This window comes from Notamacropus eugenii, chromosome 7 (assembly GCF_028372415.1).
Source record: "Notamacropus eugenii isolate mMacEug1 chromosome 7, mMacEug1.pri_v2, whole genome shotgun sequence".
Taxonomy (NCBI): domain Eukaryota; kingdom Metazoa; phylum Chordata; class Mammalia; order Diprotodontia; family Macropodidae; genus Notamacropus; species Notamacropus eugenii.
In genome coordinates, this window is record NC_092878.1 from 21,668,978 (window position 1) to 21,683,957 (window position 14,980).

The 14,980-nt window shown below is 35.7% G+C and overlaps 1 protein-coding gene across 14 annotated transcripts in view; it reads left to right on the top strand.

Moving 5' to 3' along the window:
* The window catches only part of CDIN1 (CDAN1 interacting nuclease 1), a 261,023-nt gene that overhangs the window by 54,642 nt on the left and 191,401 nt on the right, over window positions 1–14,980 (top strand). For 9 of the 14 annotated variants that reach the window (XM_072622894.1, XM_072622895.1, XM_072622905.1 and 6 more), the window contains exons 2-3: window positions 8,805–8,850; window positions 9,730–9,794. The exons of 2 other annotated variants lie outside the window; for them this stretch is intronic. In XM_072622894.1, coding sequence (XP_072478995.1) covers window positions 8,805–8,850; window positions 9,730–9,794 — 111 coding nt within the window. Of the gene's footprint in view, window positions 1–3,890; window positions 6,531–8,804; window positions 8,851–9,729; window positions 9,795–14,980 lie in introns of those variants that run through there. 3 more of the 14 variants (XM_072622911.1, XM_072622906.1, XM_072622898.1) reach the window with 2 other exon arrangements.

Sequence of the window (14,980 nt, forward strand, 5' to 3'; positions counted from 1 at the left end):
CAGTGTCAGTGTCCATGAGACACATGCATGCGTGCACACGTACACACACACACACACACACACACACACACACACACACACACACACACACACACACACACACACACATTGAACTTCGGCCCTAATGAGGTTACTAGTAGTCTCAGATCTATTCTGGTTTGTTTGCATGAAGTGTGAATGCCTCCAAAGTAAACAATATAATCTTCAGTTGTAATTTGTCAATGCTCTTGATAAAATCATTTTCACATGACATAAAAACTTTTTTCATCCCTCTCTTTAAATCTGCATTTTGTTTAGGTAGTGTTAAGTTCAAATAGATGAGGCTGGAAATGTGAAAAATGATAGGATTTCTTAGAATGTAAATTTATTCACCTATCAAAGAAGAAATTAGATGAAATCACTGTATAAGAAAGCACTGGGTTAATAAAATTTAAAAGATTGAAGGTAAACATTTTGTGTAAATATACATAATATTTATATTGAGTTGAAGTTACTGGAATCATTTGGGAGATAAATGTAGTGAAAAGTGTGGTCCTGCAAGTGAAATTAAGTATCTGTCACCTAGATTAGTGCTTTCTTTATTTGATTTATATGTATGATTTCTTCCGAAGACCTGATACCCAAATTTAATTAAAAGTGGGAGAACAGGTACTTACAACTCTAATGAAATCAGGAAACAGAATAAAATAGAGTTTTGGAGCTGGTAGACACGGAAGAGATCGTCAATTCTATGACTTTCATTTTACAGATGAAGAAATTGAGATCTGAGAAAAAGTGATATGTCCAAGGTGATATAGGTAGTTAGTGGCAAAGGTAGAATTAGAATACAGGTTTTCTGAGTAAAAAAAAAAAAATCAGTTAAAAATTTCTTTGTCACTTCCACCTACTTTTTTCCCCTGTGCCAAAATGGAAACAAAATAACAAAGTCCTTGTAACAAATTCAGTCACGCAAAACTAATTCTCACATTGACTATGTTCAAAGATGGGTATTTATCTTATCACCTCACTATTAGGAGGAATTGCGTTCTTTACCATTGGTTGTCTCGAATTGTAACTCCCAGAATCATGACTGGTTATAGCACTGATCAGAGTTCTCAAGTCTTAAGAAATGTTTGTTTTTTAATATTGTTGTTATTATATGAATTGTTCTCTTGGTTCACTCTGAATCAGTTCATATAAACTTCTTAAGTTTCTTCAGAGTAAGTACTTAAACAGTAATCATGCCTGTGACTTAGTGGATAAATTCTACAAAGAGAGTTCCGTGAGGTACATGGAAATGGAGTGACTTGTTCAAGGTTAAATATACAATTAAGTGTCAGATATGGGATTTGAACATAGATCTGACTAATTCTAAGCCTTGAAGATTATCTAGGACACCATACTGAATGAGTTGATATGACTATAAATGTTTCTTGAATGAATAAATTGTTGAAAAATATATATAGTTATCCATATCCACCCATATATTTATCCATATCCACACATATATTTATACATATATGTACACATATGTGTCATTTAATTCAATAGACTTTTATTCAACAATGATTATATGCAAGCATAATACTAGATACTGGAAATAGATACAGAGACAGAAATAACACACATGTCACTTTTTCTCCCAGCTCCTCAGTTTCTTCATCTGTAAAATGAAGAGCACAGATCGAATGATCTCTTAGGTGTCTCCCCTTGACCCTCTACCTTAAAGCATCTTACATTCTCATGGACTGAGTCCAACCTATAAGTCATGGAAGCCCATTCTTAGATGCTGCCATGCAGGCTATGTTTGAAGGAGCTCTGCTGTGTGTGACCTGCACTGACATGGCTGTGATTGATGGTGGGGAACCGTAGTGAGCAAAGCCTGTCATGAAAAGCCTGCATAGCCTGGACCTTTGGACTAACTGCTACCAATGATATATCATCCCCCTGCTCAGCATCATCACCTACTTCTACACTGAAGTCTTCATTCATATTTTCACAGGCCAGACCAAAGTCAAAGCCTTGACCATTAAGCAGGGATTCACGTTCTAGTGTGTTGGCTGCAGTTCCTTCTACTTGCAAACACTGGGCAAAGCAATAAATACAAAAACATCTTGGTAGGGCAGCAGATAGAGTGCTGCTCCTGAAGTCAGGAAAAACTGAGTTCACTGTTAATCCCGACCTCAGACACTAGCTGTGTGGCCCTGGGCAAGTTACTTAACCCTGTTTGCCTCAGTTTTCTCATCTGTAAAATGACCTGGAGAAGAAAATGACAAACCATTCAGTACGTTTGCAAAGAAAACACCAAATGGAGTTGGGAAGAATTGGACCTGACTGAAGTGATTTAACAACAAAAAAATACTAAACTATTCATTCTAAGGACATACTGAGCTTAAGACATTTTTTTAAGTAAAAAAAAAGATGTTCAAAAGAGCACTGAATTTGGGCTCAGTTTATGATTTGAGTCTTTACTCTACTACTTAATTCCAGAATGGGCCAGGGCAAGTGGCCTCGCCTTTTGCCTTCAGTATGTTCCTTCTCTTACAGCTCTAAATCCTATGATATTCTCTGATTCCTTATATATATGTGAACTGAATCTGCATTGCTAGGTTTTAAAATAACATGAAAAAAAATCTGATATTTTAAAATAACATGGAATTTGGGCCTTTCCATTAAAACATTGTTCTGCTTTTTTAATGATAGAAGATGTCAAATATTCTGTAACAGAATAGGTATAGAATCCAGGCATAAAGAAGCAGTGAGATACAATGGAACACTGGATAGAAGTGCTGGGTTCGAATCTCATCATGTTACTTCTTATCTCCTGTTATTTCTTGTGTGACCTTTGACAAGTCCTTTGAGCTCCATGATCCTTAAGTTTCCTTCCAGGTACAATATTCTATATTGATGTTATTTTTACATTTTGTGGAATGAAGCCTCTCTATGACTGCTACAGCAGGTAAGAATTTAAAAAGGTTTGGTTTCCTCCCTTGCCCTTCTACTCTACGACAAAGAATTGTCCATTTGTTTTACTTATTGAATCTTTGGTAGAGAAAGACAAAAAACTCCTCATTATTAAAGAGACATTCCAGCCTTCCTTACCTTTTATGATTCATGGAAACCAAATGCTAAAGAGGGCTCTCCCCTTTTAATCTGGGCATGATGATACTTTGCCATCTCTTCCCTGTTGGAGTCTTGAGGACTGAGGAGAGTAAGAACTTCTTTTCTTTGATGCCTTGGCCTCTGAACCATGGCCTGGAGAATTAGGATAAATAATAATAAATTTAAGGAAAATGAGAATTTTTTTTATCATGTAATCCTTTTTGTGGGAAAGTCAAATGAAGATCTGATCAAAGGATCTGAGCAGTTCTTGTGCTCCTGACATTTTTAAGCTTTTTTTCAAATTAGGCTTTTGTGTCTACAAGTAAATGTCTTTTCCCAAATAATCTCTTTAAGTTTACTCTAGAATCAGTTGGATTAGATAGGAATACTGTGTAGGAATAAGAATGGGAAATTCACTTGATAATTTGCAAGAGTGCTCTGGACAATCTAAGCTACCTTTCATTTTTTCCTCTTATGTTTGAGGCATCATCAATCATTTCTGCAAGGTTTTCTTGTATTTGCTAAATATATTTTTATTATATTATTTATTTACTGTATTATTTACATGTTTATTTATTTAATAGAATAACATTTATTGTTTTATGCTATTATGCACATCGATATATTATATTATTATCTTCATTAGATTAATTTTTTTTTAACTATTTCATTTAAAAGTAATAATTACATGGTAGGTAAGTTTCTCTTTCTCTGTTTTACTTATAGATGACAGAAAAGTCTTATGTATTCTTTTGGATTGATGCATTACCCCCCACCCCCACCCCATGCCACTTTCACCTATTATTCAGGATGTATGAGGAAAATTTCCCAACATTTATCTTTTCCTTTTTTATGTCATGGTGACAGCTTTTCTGAATGTCACACAGGATTTAATATGGCATCTCAGAAGATCTTACCATGTTAGCCTTCACATTTGCTTCTTTTATTGTCTTTTTTAAAGTTCTTTGCCAGGTAATTCCTACAAGACATGTTCTACTTATGCCTTTTGTGTCTGAAGTCAAGGGCACTCTACCCTTCTGGCTTTTGATTTTAATTTTTGAATAAAAGTATCCTGCTAACTTCAAGACAGAGGGAGAACAGCCAGAAATGAGTAGGTCATTGTAGACCACGGCCTTCACAGAGAGTCCCAATATCACTCATCGTGGAGGAGATGGTACATTTTATACTGGTATTTTTATTCATCATTATGTTATGATCTTTTAGAACCAAGATGTTTACTTTTACAATTTTTATTATCATTTTATTTGGGGACACATAATTTTGTTGATATGGAGAATTCCTTGGTCTGGAAACTCTGTACCAAGACAGATATGCAATTCATATCCCTAACTTCGTTGTTTATACACAGATAAAAGAGAAAGCGAATTGATGGTGACATGGTTAGGGGGCCAACCTTGGAGCCGGGAAGATTGGTTTCAAGTCCTTCCTCTTACAAACTCTCATTATGTAACTTTGGACAACTTACCTAACTAACCCCTCTCATCTCCAGGTCCCTCGCTGATACTGCACAATGGGAGGGAGTATCTGTAATAGTCGTTCCCTTTACCTTACCTTACAGAAATCTCAGGTCCAATTTACATAAAAGGGAAATTTGGTTAAGTCATTTAACTTTGTGATGCTTTTGTTTCCTTGAGAATAAATTAAAAGCTTAGTTCCAGGTTGGCTAATAACTTAGTACTATATAAAGTCCTTTATAAATACAACTTTGGGCAAATGTTCAAGTAGGGATATTTGACGTAAGTGTTTGTGTTGTACAGTAGAATTCTAATAATTGTCAAATGTCTATGGTCTGCTAGGAAAATTTATTAATTAGAGGCCAGCAAAGTAGCTACTTCTCTTGGAGGAAATGTATAACATCACAAGTTATCTCCTCTCCTCCAAGTAAATCAATTTACATTTAAAGAGTATCTGGTTTGATAGTGAATCACTAGTGAACTTAATACTTTCATCCCTACATGTCATTTAGAAGGCTTTTACTTTGATGAAAGTTGAGAAGTGTATTGCCAAGGATATATTCACAGTAATATGAATATTCCAGCGTAATTCTCAATTGTAAAATAAAAGAGACTCTCCATATAGAAGGCAGAAGAAAAACATTTATTTAGACCACAGAAAGCCAAATTGCAGAACCAGAAAGCAAAATCCGTCATGGTGACGAAGAAGTTAATAAACATGATCACCACAGGGGGCAAAGTCATTCTCAAGCCTCCACGCCTCTGCCAGGGCTTTCTCATAAGCAAACACTCAGGAGCCTGAGCCTTGCAGCTTGGGCCTGCCTGCGTCCTCTGTTCTCTGATCGACTGTGCCCAATTGCTTCCTCCTGATTCTCCTCTACCCTTCCTGTTCTGTCTGTTCAGCAATCTCCTTCCACCATATGTGACTTAGGCTTCCAGGTGATTTAAGCAAATCCTATGGGCCTATTAATGAATGAGAAAGATCTTTCCATTTAAATTACTGTTACAAGAAGTAGTCTCCATCTAATTCCATGGAGTCAGGAAAAGAGAAGAGCTTGAAAGAGGTGGTAATATCATACCCCACCAACTTCTTCTATGTCAGAACCTCACCATATGCCTTTTCTTACTGTAGAGTTCCCAGAATAATCCCATATTATGCCTATCCTCAAATATAGCATGAGTTCACAACATATTAGATGTGTTCTTGGAAAGTCACATATGGGTACATAAACAAATTGTAGTACATAGGTAAAAAGAGATATTACTGTACCATGAGAAAAAATGATGAAGAATTCAGAGAAGCCCGAGAAGTCTTATGAACTGATGCAGAGGTAAAAATGGGCAGAACCAGAGGAAAAGAATATATGTAACAGCTATGACAGTGTAAATGGGAAGAACAAATGAATGAAATTGAACATAAAGTAGTTATAATGACCTTGCTTGGTTTTGGAAAAGATGTGGAAATATATACCTCCCTTCTTTCTTTGCAGGAATGGAGAACAATCTGATGGAACATTTCAATTATCATCACACTTGGTTGATGTGTTGGTTAATTTTGCTGAACCCTTTTTTTTTTTTTTTTGTTATAAGAGATGGTTTCCTTGGATAAGGAAGGAGCTTGACTACTAAGGAAAAAATTAGAGAAAAGGGTATTTATTTACATTATACAGATTTACATTATTTATATAATAGATTGAGAGGTTTAGGTGATTTATTTTCATAGTTATTTTCATGGATAGGCATACATCAAAATGAAGGTGTCATAAAAATATATCAATAATTTTTTTAAAATGAAGAAAAGCGATACATGAAGACAGAATTTGTATTTCAAGCCATGACTTCCCATTGACTTCTTTAAGAATGTAGGATATGTGTTCCCAAAGCATGGAGAAATTGTTCCAATATTTGAAAAACTGTGTATCTGATGATGCAATATCCATCCAGGGGTCTGCTGGAGACTACTCATACCAGCTGGTGAGCCAATTGTTAAATTTTTGTTGTATTTACTTATACCTTGGTAATCAGCAAATGCTACAACTCAAGACTTGATTTATTGCTTTTTAAAACTTGGTTTGACATAAGAAATTGATTAATAAAATCATAATGCAGATTAAATTTAAAAGTGTGTTATGGATTTGGGGGTAAGGGGTTGGTTGGTTGGTTTTCTGGAAAATATTTACCAACATAACACTTCTAAAGTAGGTGTCATTTTGATGGAAAGACAAATTTCATCTCTTCTTATAGCTCTCTGGATCAAACGTACTAGAGTATAATTCGTTGTTCCTTACTCCCTGAGTGTCTTGCACAAATCTAATGTATCTTTGTAGGTTTAAAGGAGTCAAAAACCTTAGTGTTTTGTCCGAGTAGTCCTTGGAACTTTCTCGTTCATAACTTTTAGCATTGTCTACAGCTTTTCACGTTGGCTAAACCTTGTTCCAGCTTCTCATTTCTAAACACTTCTTTCTTCACTGATACTTTTCTCCAGCTGTTTAACTGTTTGCCTCAGGGCCCTTCACACATACACACATGTGCAAACCCACTCTGGACACCCACAACTTTTCTTTTTCTCCATTGTTTAGCTTATTTCCAGCCAGTCTCTTGGCTGCTAACCTTTCCACTACAAATGGACGTTTATGAGCACATTCATTTACATACAGTTCATAGAAGTTGTCATTCTGTCTACAGCAAAAATGGATATTCAAGAATATACATGTAGTGGGGAGGGTTATTCATCATGAATACCCAGCTGACTGCTTTATTTTACTCTATAGGTCAGAATGGTTTTACCCTAATTTTCCCATTATGTGGACACAAATTCATAGGGTATCTAGGTGAGCCTGTGGATATGAGTTAAATGGGGGTATTTAGGATGGTTTGAGGACATATAGTTGTCTTTTTGAAGAGAAAGAATTGTTTAATGTCTTTTATGAATTTGCACTTGTTAGTGTCTAATTAGCGTAGGATTGTTCAGCTATCCTCCCAGCGATGCTGTGGTTTTCCTTTCTTTCCTGGCTAGGCTGTTGTGATTATTTTTATATCAACTGGCACAGTAGACAGCCTTGAAGCCAGATCCATGATGTCATGCTAGGGGTGATCATTTTAAAAGAACACACACACACACACACACACACACACACACACACACACACACACACACACGAACAATTCATTATGTTATGTTAGTTGGTAAAGAAGTATGGCTTCAATCACTTTTGCTTCTTAATCACAAAATTATCTGTGATGAGCTTTAAAAGAAGTTGCTTTCTTGAGAAACAAAATTTAAATTATTCATAGTGCTTTGCTGTACCATAAAAGTCGATTTATTTGCACTGTAATTTGTTCAAGTTGCATCTGGTAGGAAAATATATCAGAAGTAATTAATTGTAGTCAACATGCAGTGAGGTAGATACATCCACTGAGGACAATTGGAAGCAGTAGCTGTGGAGTATTGATTGCCTTTTAGAGAGGGAGGAAAAAAATAAGAAATCTTGTCCCATTTCTAAATGTTAACAATTCAGAGGGAAAAATTCCCACTTGGGAAGAATGTTTTCCAGGTTGCTTCCCTGCCAGGTGTTTGACATTGAGTGCAGTCTTAGATGAATGAGGCTTATGGCAGCCTTTGGAAATGACCTACTCCTGGGAGTCTCAGCTTCCTGCTGTGAAAGTTTCTATTTTCAAAGCACATCAGTTTCAGTGGGAATGTTCCAGTGGTCCCATATGCTGCTTCTAACGGAGAGCTAAGTTCCTCTCCTGAATCCTAGACAGCTCCTGAAGAGGTTCCCTGGCTGCTAACAAAATGAATTTCAATATGTTACCAATGAACAAGCAGCATGTTCCCAACCACTAATGCAATTGAGTTGCGTCAATTACTAATAGAAGTATAGTTTGTTTTGTTTCTTGGAGGGGGGTCCCTTTTAGCACCACTGCATGTTTTGGGGATGTCTTGGGTGGATTCTAAAGCAGAAACAAAAACAAAAATCAGAGAAAGAAGAAAAAAAAAACCAACCCAAACAATACGCTTGTTGGCTTTGAAACTAGCTGTATTTTCCCTCTTTGCCTTTTTCTCTCTCCTTGACCTAGCAGCAGGAAGCCTTTGTCTGAGGTGTTCATCTGGAACAACTTTTCCACACTTGTTTTCATGTTCTGTTAGATTACAGGGCAGCAGGCCTACGTTTGAAGCTCTTTTCCCTTTTGTTTCTTTGCAGTGCACTTCAGTAATTAACTTTGTCCTTCTTTTATTTGTTCCAGTCAATCGCAGTCCACTCTGCTGAGCATCTTCTCCCAGGAGTACCAGGTTAGAAGTTTTCTCCTTTGTGAGGGTTGACAGGTGCCTAATTGAATGATGAATGTCCCTTTATTTCTTTGTAATTGAACTGCCAGCTTTCTGATTGGGTTGGAGGATGTTCTCTTTTCCACATCAAGCGCCGCCTGAGTCTCAGTGGATGCCTGCCAAGCCTACCCATCCATCTGTCTAATAACATCTAGCCTTTGCTTATTTGGTGGACCTGTAATAAATTATGCTAAACCATTATTATTCTGACAATAATAATTTCCCTGTGTTGCGTGGTTCCATGTGCTAAATGTTTGCTGACTTGCACTGTCAGGGCTGCTTTCCATTGCTGACAGAGATGATGATAAATGACCATTGCTGGAGTGGCAGAAGGCAAGAGAGGCAGAAAATGGAGTCATTTATCATGAGATGACAGGTGTCAGTCAAGTGGCAAGTCTCTATGGAATTACTTTTTGTAGTTTTCAAATAAGTTGTTTTTAAGCAATGTTCTTCTCCGTTAAAAATGGCAATCAGATTGTAAAACTCGAGTGTAGGGGACTTGGATGGAATTGGATTGAGGGGAAATTAATACAAGGGTTGGAAGAGGGAACAAGTTCTTCTTTGCCCTCTGCAACCCTAAGCAAACTTATTTAGATTCAATTACTATGACCCTTCTGGCTTTTACATATATAGTACACTCTGATACAGTCTGGAGACATACCTGCCAACAGACAGAGACAAAAATGCCTTGGTTCATAGAACCCTAAGAAAAAAAAAGACCAACTGCAACCACCAGGCTCCCCAAACTCTTGCTCTTAGTGTGTCAGGATGGGTGATCAGCAAACATGTTCTTTCCAACTTGAATTTAAGACTTCATAAAAATTTCTTTTTATTTTATTTCAGAAACATATAAAGAGAACGCATGCTAAACATCATACTGTGGAGGCTATCGAAACTTATTACCAGAGGTATGACCTGCCTGCCCCACTAGAGGGTATCCTAGCACCTACTAATTGTAATAATAATTATGAATAAATTAGGTCATTAAACTAATTTTCTATATAATATCCTAAGACATTTTTATTGAAGCCTTAGTTATAAGTAAATTTGCCTAGATTCCTAAATACTTAGTTTTTGGAAATCTGAGTAAAAGTGGTGAGATTGGTCTAGGGGCATAGAGTGGGGATGTATATGTAAATATGTAATGTATAGGTCTCTATAGAAAATATGAAATCTCTATTGGTCTTGAATATATGAAATGGTGTGGGTGTATAAATATATGTGGATGGGCATGTAAATATGTAGTGCAAGTTACTTTCCCTTTTGTCTTCAAGCTCATAAAGTTTAAAAAGGCTAATTGAAAATAAAAATATGTTATTGTAAAAAGTACTATGCCACCTCAGAGGCTCTGGCCTAGGGACTTTAAGAAAGGAGGGTAATTTATTATATAAAGGCATGTGAAAGGATAACATATATGTATGTGTGTGTGCGTATTTCCCTGCCTTCTTTCAGATTCCAGAGAATGTTTTCATTTTAGACCAATTTCTTACAACAACCAAATTTTAAACACCTGTATTTAAATCAGTTAATAAATAAGGTAATCCAGGGAAACTCTCTAAAATGTTACTGTATAAAGCATTACTTTTAAAATTTTTTTTGCAATTAGTATTAACAGTAATTACTTTGCGTTGTGTGATGTAGACGTTATTTTCTTTGGATGTTTTAGTAGCATAATTGGATCATTCAGATAACTGGTAGAATTCTGTAATTAAAATATTACACACTAGATTGACATCTAACAATTTCTGTGGCAAGTGATATTGTACCTGCAAATGCAAATATTTGTACAGCATTTTACAAATGAAATAAACACACAGGTATGTGCATTTAAAAGCCATTAGCCTAATATTTGTACAAGGTCACACTTTAGATGTGAGAAGTACCTTATTGAAAAGTAAGTACAAAATTAACCCAAAGCTAATTTTATCTTTCATCATGTTATGTTATATGTTATTTTGAAATACAGAAACTGATACAATCCAGGAAATGTATCATATTTGTTATCTGTTGTTGCAAGTCCCTTTTAAAGACTTTAATATTAAGATAACAAGATCCATTTAAATAGATCATGCATAATTTTTCTGAGAATGCCTAGAGTGATGGTATTCCTAGAAGACTACATAATTTGTAAAGTATTTCAACTTGTAAATTCAGTCCAGAATAAAACTCATGTCCTTGAAATTAACTTTGTAAATTAATAATTGCAAACTCCTCCTAAATCTATTAAATAATGAATTTGATGCTTAGTAATAAATACTTTTTTTCTGCATTTTCACCTGAATATTTAGTATATTTTATAAAAATGCAGTAAAATCCCTAAACAGTGCACTAAATACGTCTGTAACTTTCTGCAAAATAGCAAAGAACTATCTGATTATTAATGTAGAAAGTAGATTGTATCTGTTAATTGAGAAGACTTCAGAAAAAAGCATCAAGAATGATATAGATAGCCTTGTTTTAGTTTTGTAGGGTGTAGCCATTTATATGGACAAGCCTTTATTTTTGGCCTGAATGATCCAGAGGATGATAGGCAGATTGGTGAGGCAGCTTAAGACTGCTCTACCTGGGTTGGGTGAATGAACTGGAGAATTGAAGACTTGGGGAAAGAAGGCGAAGTGGCACAATATTGGCTATCTGCAGTGTCTGAACAATTTTTATGTAGAAGACTTATTCTGGTTGACTCTGGAGAATACTATTAGGACTAGTATGTGGAAATTACAGAGATGAATATCTGGCTTAATGAGAGAAAAATAAAATGCCTCCATCAAAAATGGAATGAGTTTCCTTCACTATGTGAGTTACCCAGGGCTTTCAAAGGAGACTTAATGACCATTATAGATGGGAATGTTTTGGACAAGGTATACATTATGGGTAGTGTCTAGAGCAGATGACCTCTGACATTCTTTCTAACTCTGGAGTTCTATGATTCTGTGCTTATTAAAGAGGGAGTGGAGCAGCTTTACTGAGGAGACTACCACAACGAGCGCAGAGGATGGCCTGAACATTGTGATTCTCATCAGTCAACCCATTACAAATAGAGAATCAGTCTTGACCTGGAATAATTTCATAGGCACATTTTAAATTTCTATCTGAAGAGATATTCAGAGAAAGGGAAGAGTACAGGTAAATACCAAATAGCCAGGTTTTCAAAAGTAAACGTATAGCTTTACCAATTTCTATTACCTGGTTCATTCAAAATATCATGGTCATGTAGGCTCACCCTAAGTATATCACATCTCAGTTTCTCTATTCTTTTTTTCTTTATTGTGAAACATCTCATGTTCAAGGGTTTGACATTTCCAACTGTGTTGTGCAAAATCTGTGTTGTGAATAAAAAAGCAGAATTTACAAAATTATCTGAACAGTTTAGACCTGAGGCTAAAGACCCCAACTTCACAAAAAGCCAACCCTACATTAGCCACATGAGTGAAGAGAACTGCTTTGGTTTATAAAGGCATGTACAAGGTCCATCTGTTTCTATATCCAAATTTAAAGATGTATCAGCACATGCCAAGTGCGTGTTGCATATACAGACATAGTATTTAAGAAATTCCAATTCAGGTCAGGACAGTCATCCCAGATTATCCATAATGGTAAAGACGAACATTTCTATTGGCAGCAAATAAAAAGTTGGATCAGAAGAATTTATATTTGACTCTCAGGGGGTCTTTTTATATTTTTTGAATGCTTCTGTTCTAGGAATTAGAACATTTGAAACAAAACAATTAAACCCAACTTGTTAAGGGTCAGGATCTAGAGAATATAATGACTTGATGATGATAGATCACTTGATATTTTACAGAATATTTTCCTCATAACAACTTGATAAGTTAGAGCCAATATTCTCATTTTACATCAAGACTGAGAGAGATGAAGTTCATTTGCTCAATTTTCAGGACCAAGACTCAAATCCAGGTCTCAGAATTCCATTCCAGTATTGTTATTTCTGGTTACACCATTCTTCTGCCTTTCTCATTATAAGTCTTTTTTTGGAGGGAGGAAGGCAAGGCAATCGAGATTAAGTGACTTGCCCAACGTCACACAACTAGTAAGTGTCAAGTGTATGAGATCAGATTTGAACTCAGGTCCTCCGGACATCAGGGCTGGTGCTTGATTCACTGTGCCACCTACCTGCCCCTATAATTCTTTACAAATCAGATTATCAAATGAGATAATATTTCTAACGTGCTTAGCACAATGCTTTGCATATAGTAGTCTCTGCATAAATGCTTGTTTCCTCCCACCTTTATATGCTTACTTCATGCTGGGGAAAGATGATAATTATTTTTCAGATTAATTCAAAATACCTACCATCTCTCTAGGACAGGGAAATAAATCATTTGTTGGTCTATGTCTTCCAGATGGGTGGTTGAGGAGGCAGATTGTTTGGGTTTAAACATTCTTATAGTTTTTATAGATCTAAAATAAACACAGCTCTTATTTATGTCAGAGTTAGTTGAGTCAATCAGATGAAAACATCAATGAAAATCTGAAAGCACGGTTTGATACACAGAGAATATGGATAATTTTTTCATAGAGAATAGAGAATTTACTATATTCAGGGAATGAGGGAATAGTTGTGTTGTGTTTTTGGCATGGAGAAGAAGTTAGTTAACTGGATAAATTTCATGAATTCTCGGCTATACTTCACCATATATATATATATATACATATATATATTTTGTTTTAGAAACAGACTCAGGGACAATTATGAAAATGATGCTTTGTCTTTTCAACTGTATTGATGTTCATTTGGGTGTCTTCTAAGAAGGAAAGCCCTTCTTGTTCATCCTTACGCCAACTGGATAGGGAAGGAAAAGAATTTGTTGGCCACATTTGCCAAACTCTCGTCAACATCAAGAATCCAGAAATAAAATTCCCTTTGTATGGGGCCATCTTTATGGAATAGTGGAAAAACAGAACAATTGAATCTTGAGGTCCTATCTAATTTGGATATACATACATAGAAATAGCAAATATTCCCATATACATATGAATAATAGTAATGCTAACCTTTATAAATCACTTTAAGATTTGTAAAACACTTTACAGATATCGCATTTGATGATCACAAAAATCGTGGAAAGTAAGTGCTTCTATTATCCAACATTGTCAGTTAAATAGTAGTTATTAAGCGTGTACTGTGCTAAATTAGCACTATGCTTCACATACGAGATACAAAAAAAAAGGCAAAACTTGGCCCCCTGCTCCTAGAGAACTCAATGTACAGTGAGAGAGACAACACCAAAATAGTTATGTATAAACATGATATACGTAGGATACAGTGTGAGTAGTCTTAGAATGAAGGCACTAAATTTAGGGAGGACTGGGAGAAGGCATCTTGCAGAAATTGGGGCTTTCGCTGAAACTTGAAGAAGCCAGGAAGCTGGGAGGCGGAGTTGAGGAAAGAGAATGTTTTGAGTATTGGGGTCAGCCCGAGAGAAGAAGACCCAATTTCAAAAAAGAAAATAAAATTAGTTTTTGAAAACAGAATTACAATGGAACAGAATTTCAGAGTTGCCAGGGACCTCAGTGGTTATCTAACCTAACCTGTACCCCAAACAGAATCCTCCCTACAACATATTCAACAGGTGATCAAACCTCTTTTTTTCCTGAAGACTTCTAATAAAGGGGAGCCTACTACTATCCCAAATAGCCTATCATGCTTTTATGTAACACTATTTATTGAGGTTTTCTTTCTTATATCAAGCCTTAGTTCACCTTTTTGCATCTTTTACCTATTACTCCTCTTTTTATATCCATTGGTGGCAAATGGTAAGTATAGTTAAGTCCTATTCATTGGACACCTACACTTGAAATAGAAATGGCAGGATTCTGAGGAATTTGTTCATGTTTTCCTTCAGTGTTGTCTCTTTTCATTGTAGGTAAGGGTGTAACCCATTCTGTATTTTTCAGTTGTTCAAACTAATAATGTTTTGCTCTAGGAACTATGAAAGTTTAGTCATCTTAGAGGGTCTTTTAAAATAGACATACCCATAAGGAAACCGTTGGGTACAAATTTGTCAACTGAAACCTCCTTTATTGAGGCAAGTTTATAAAGATTAAGGAAAGTTTATAAAATTAGTGGCCAAAG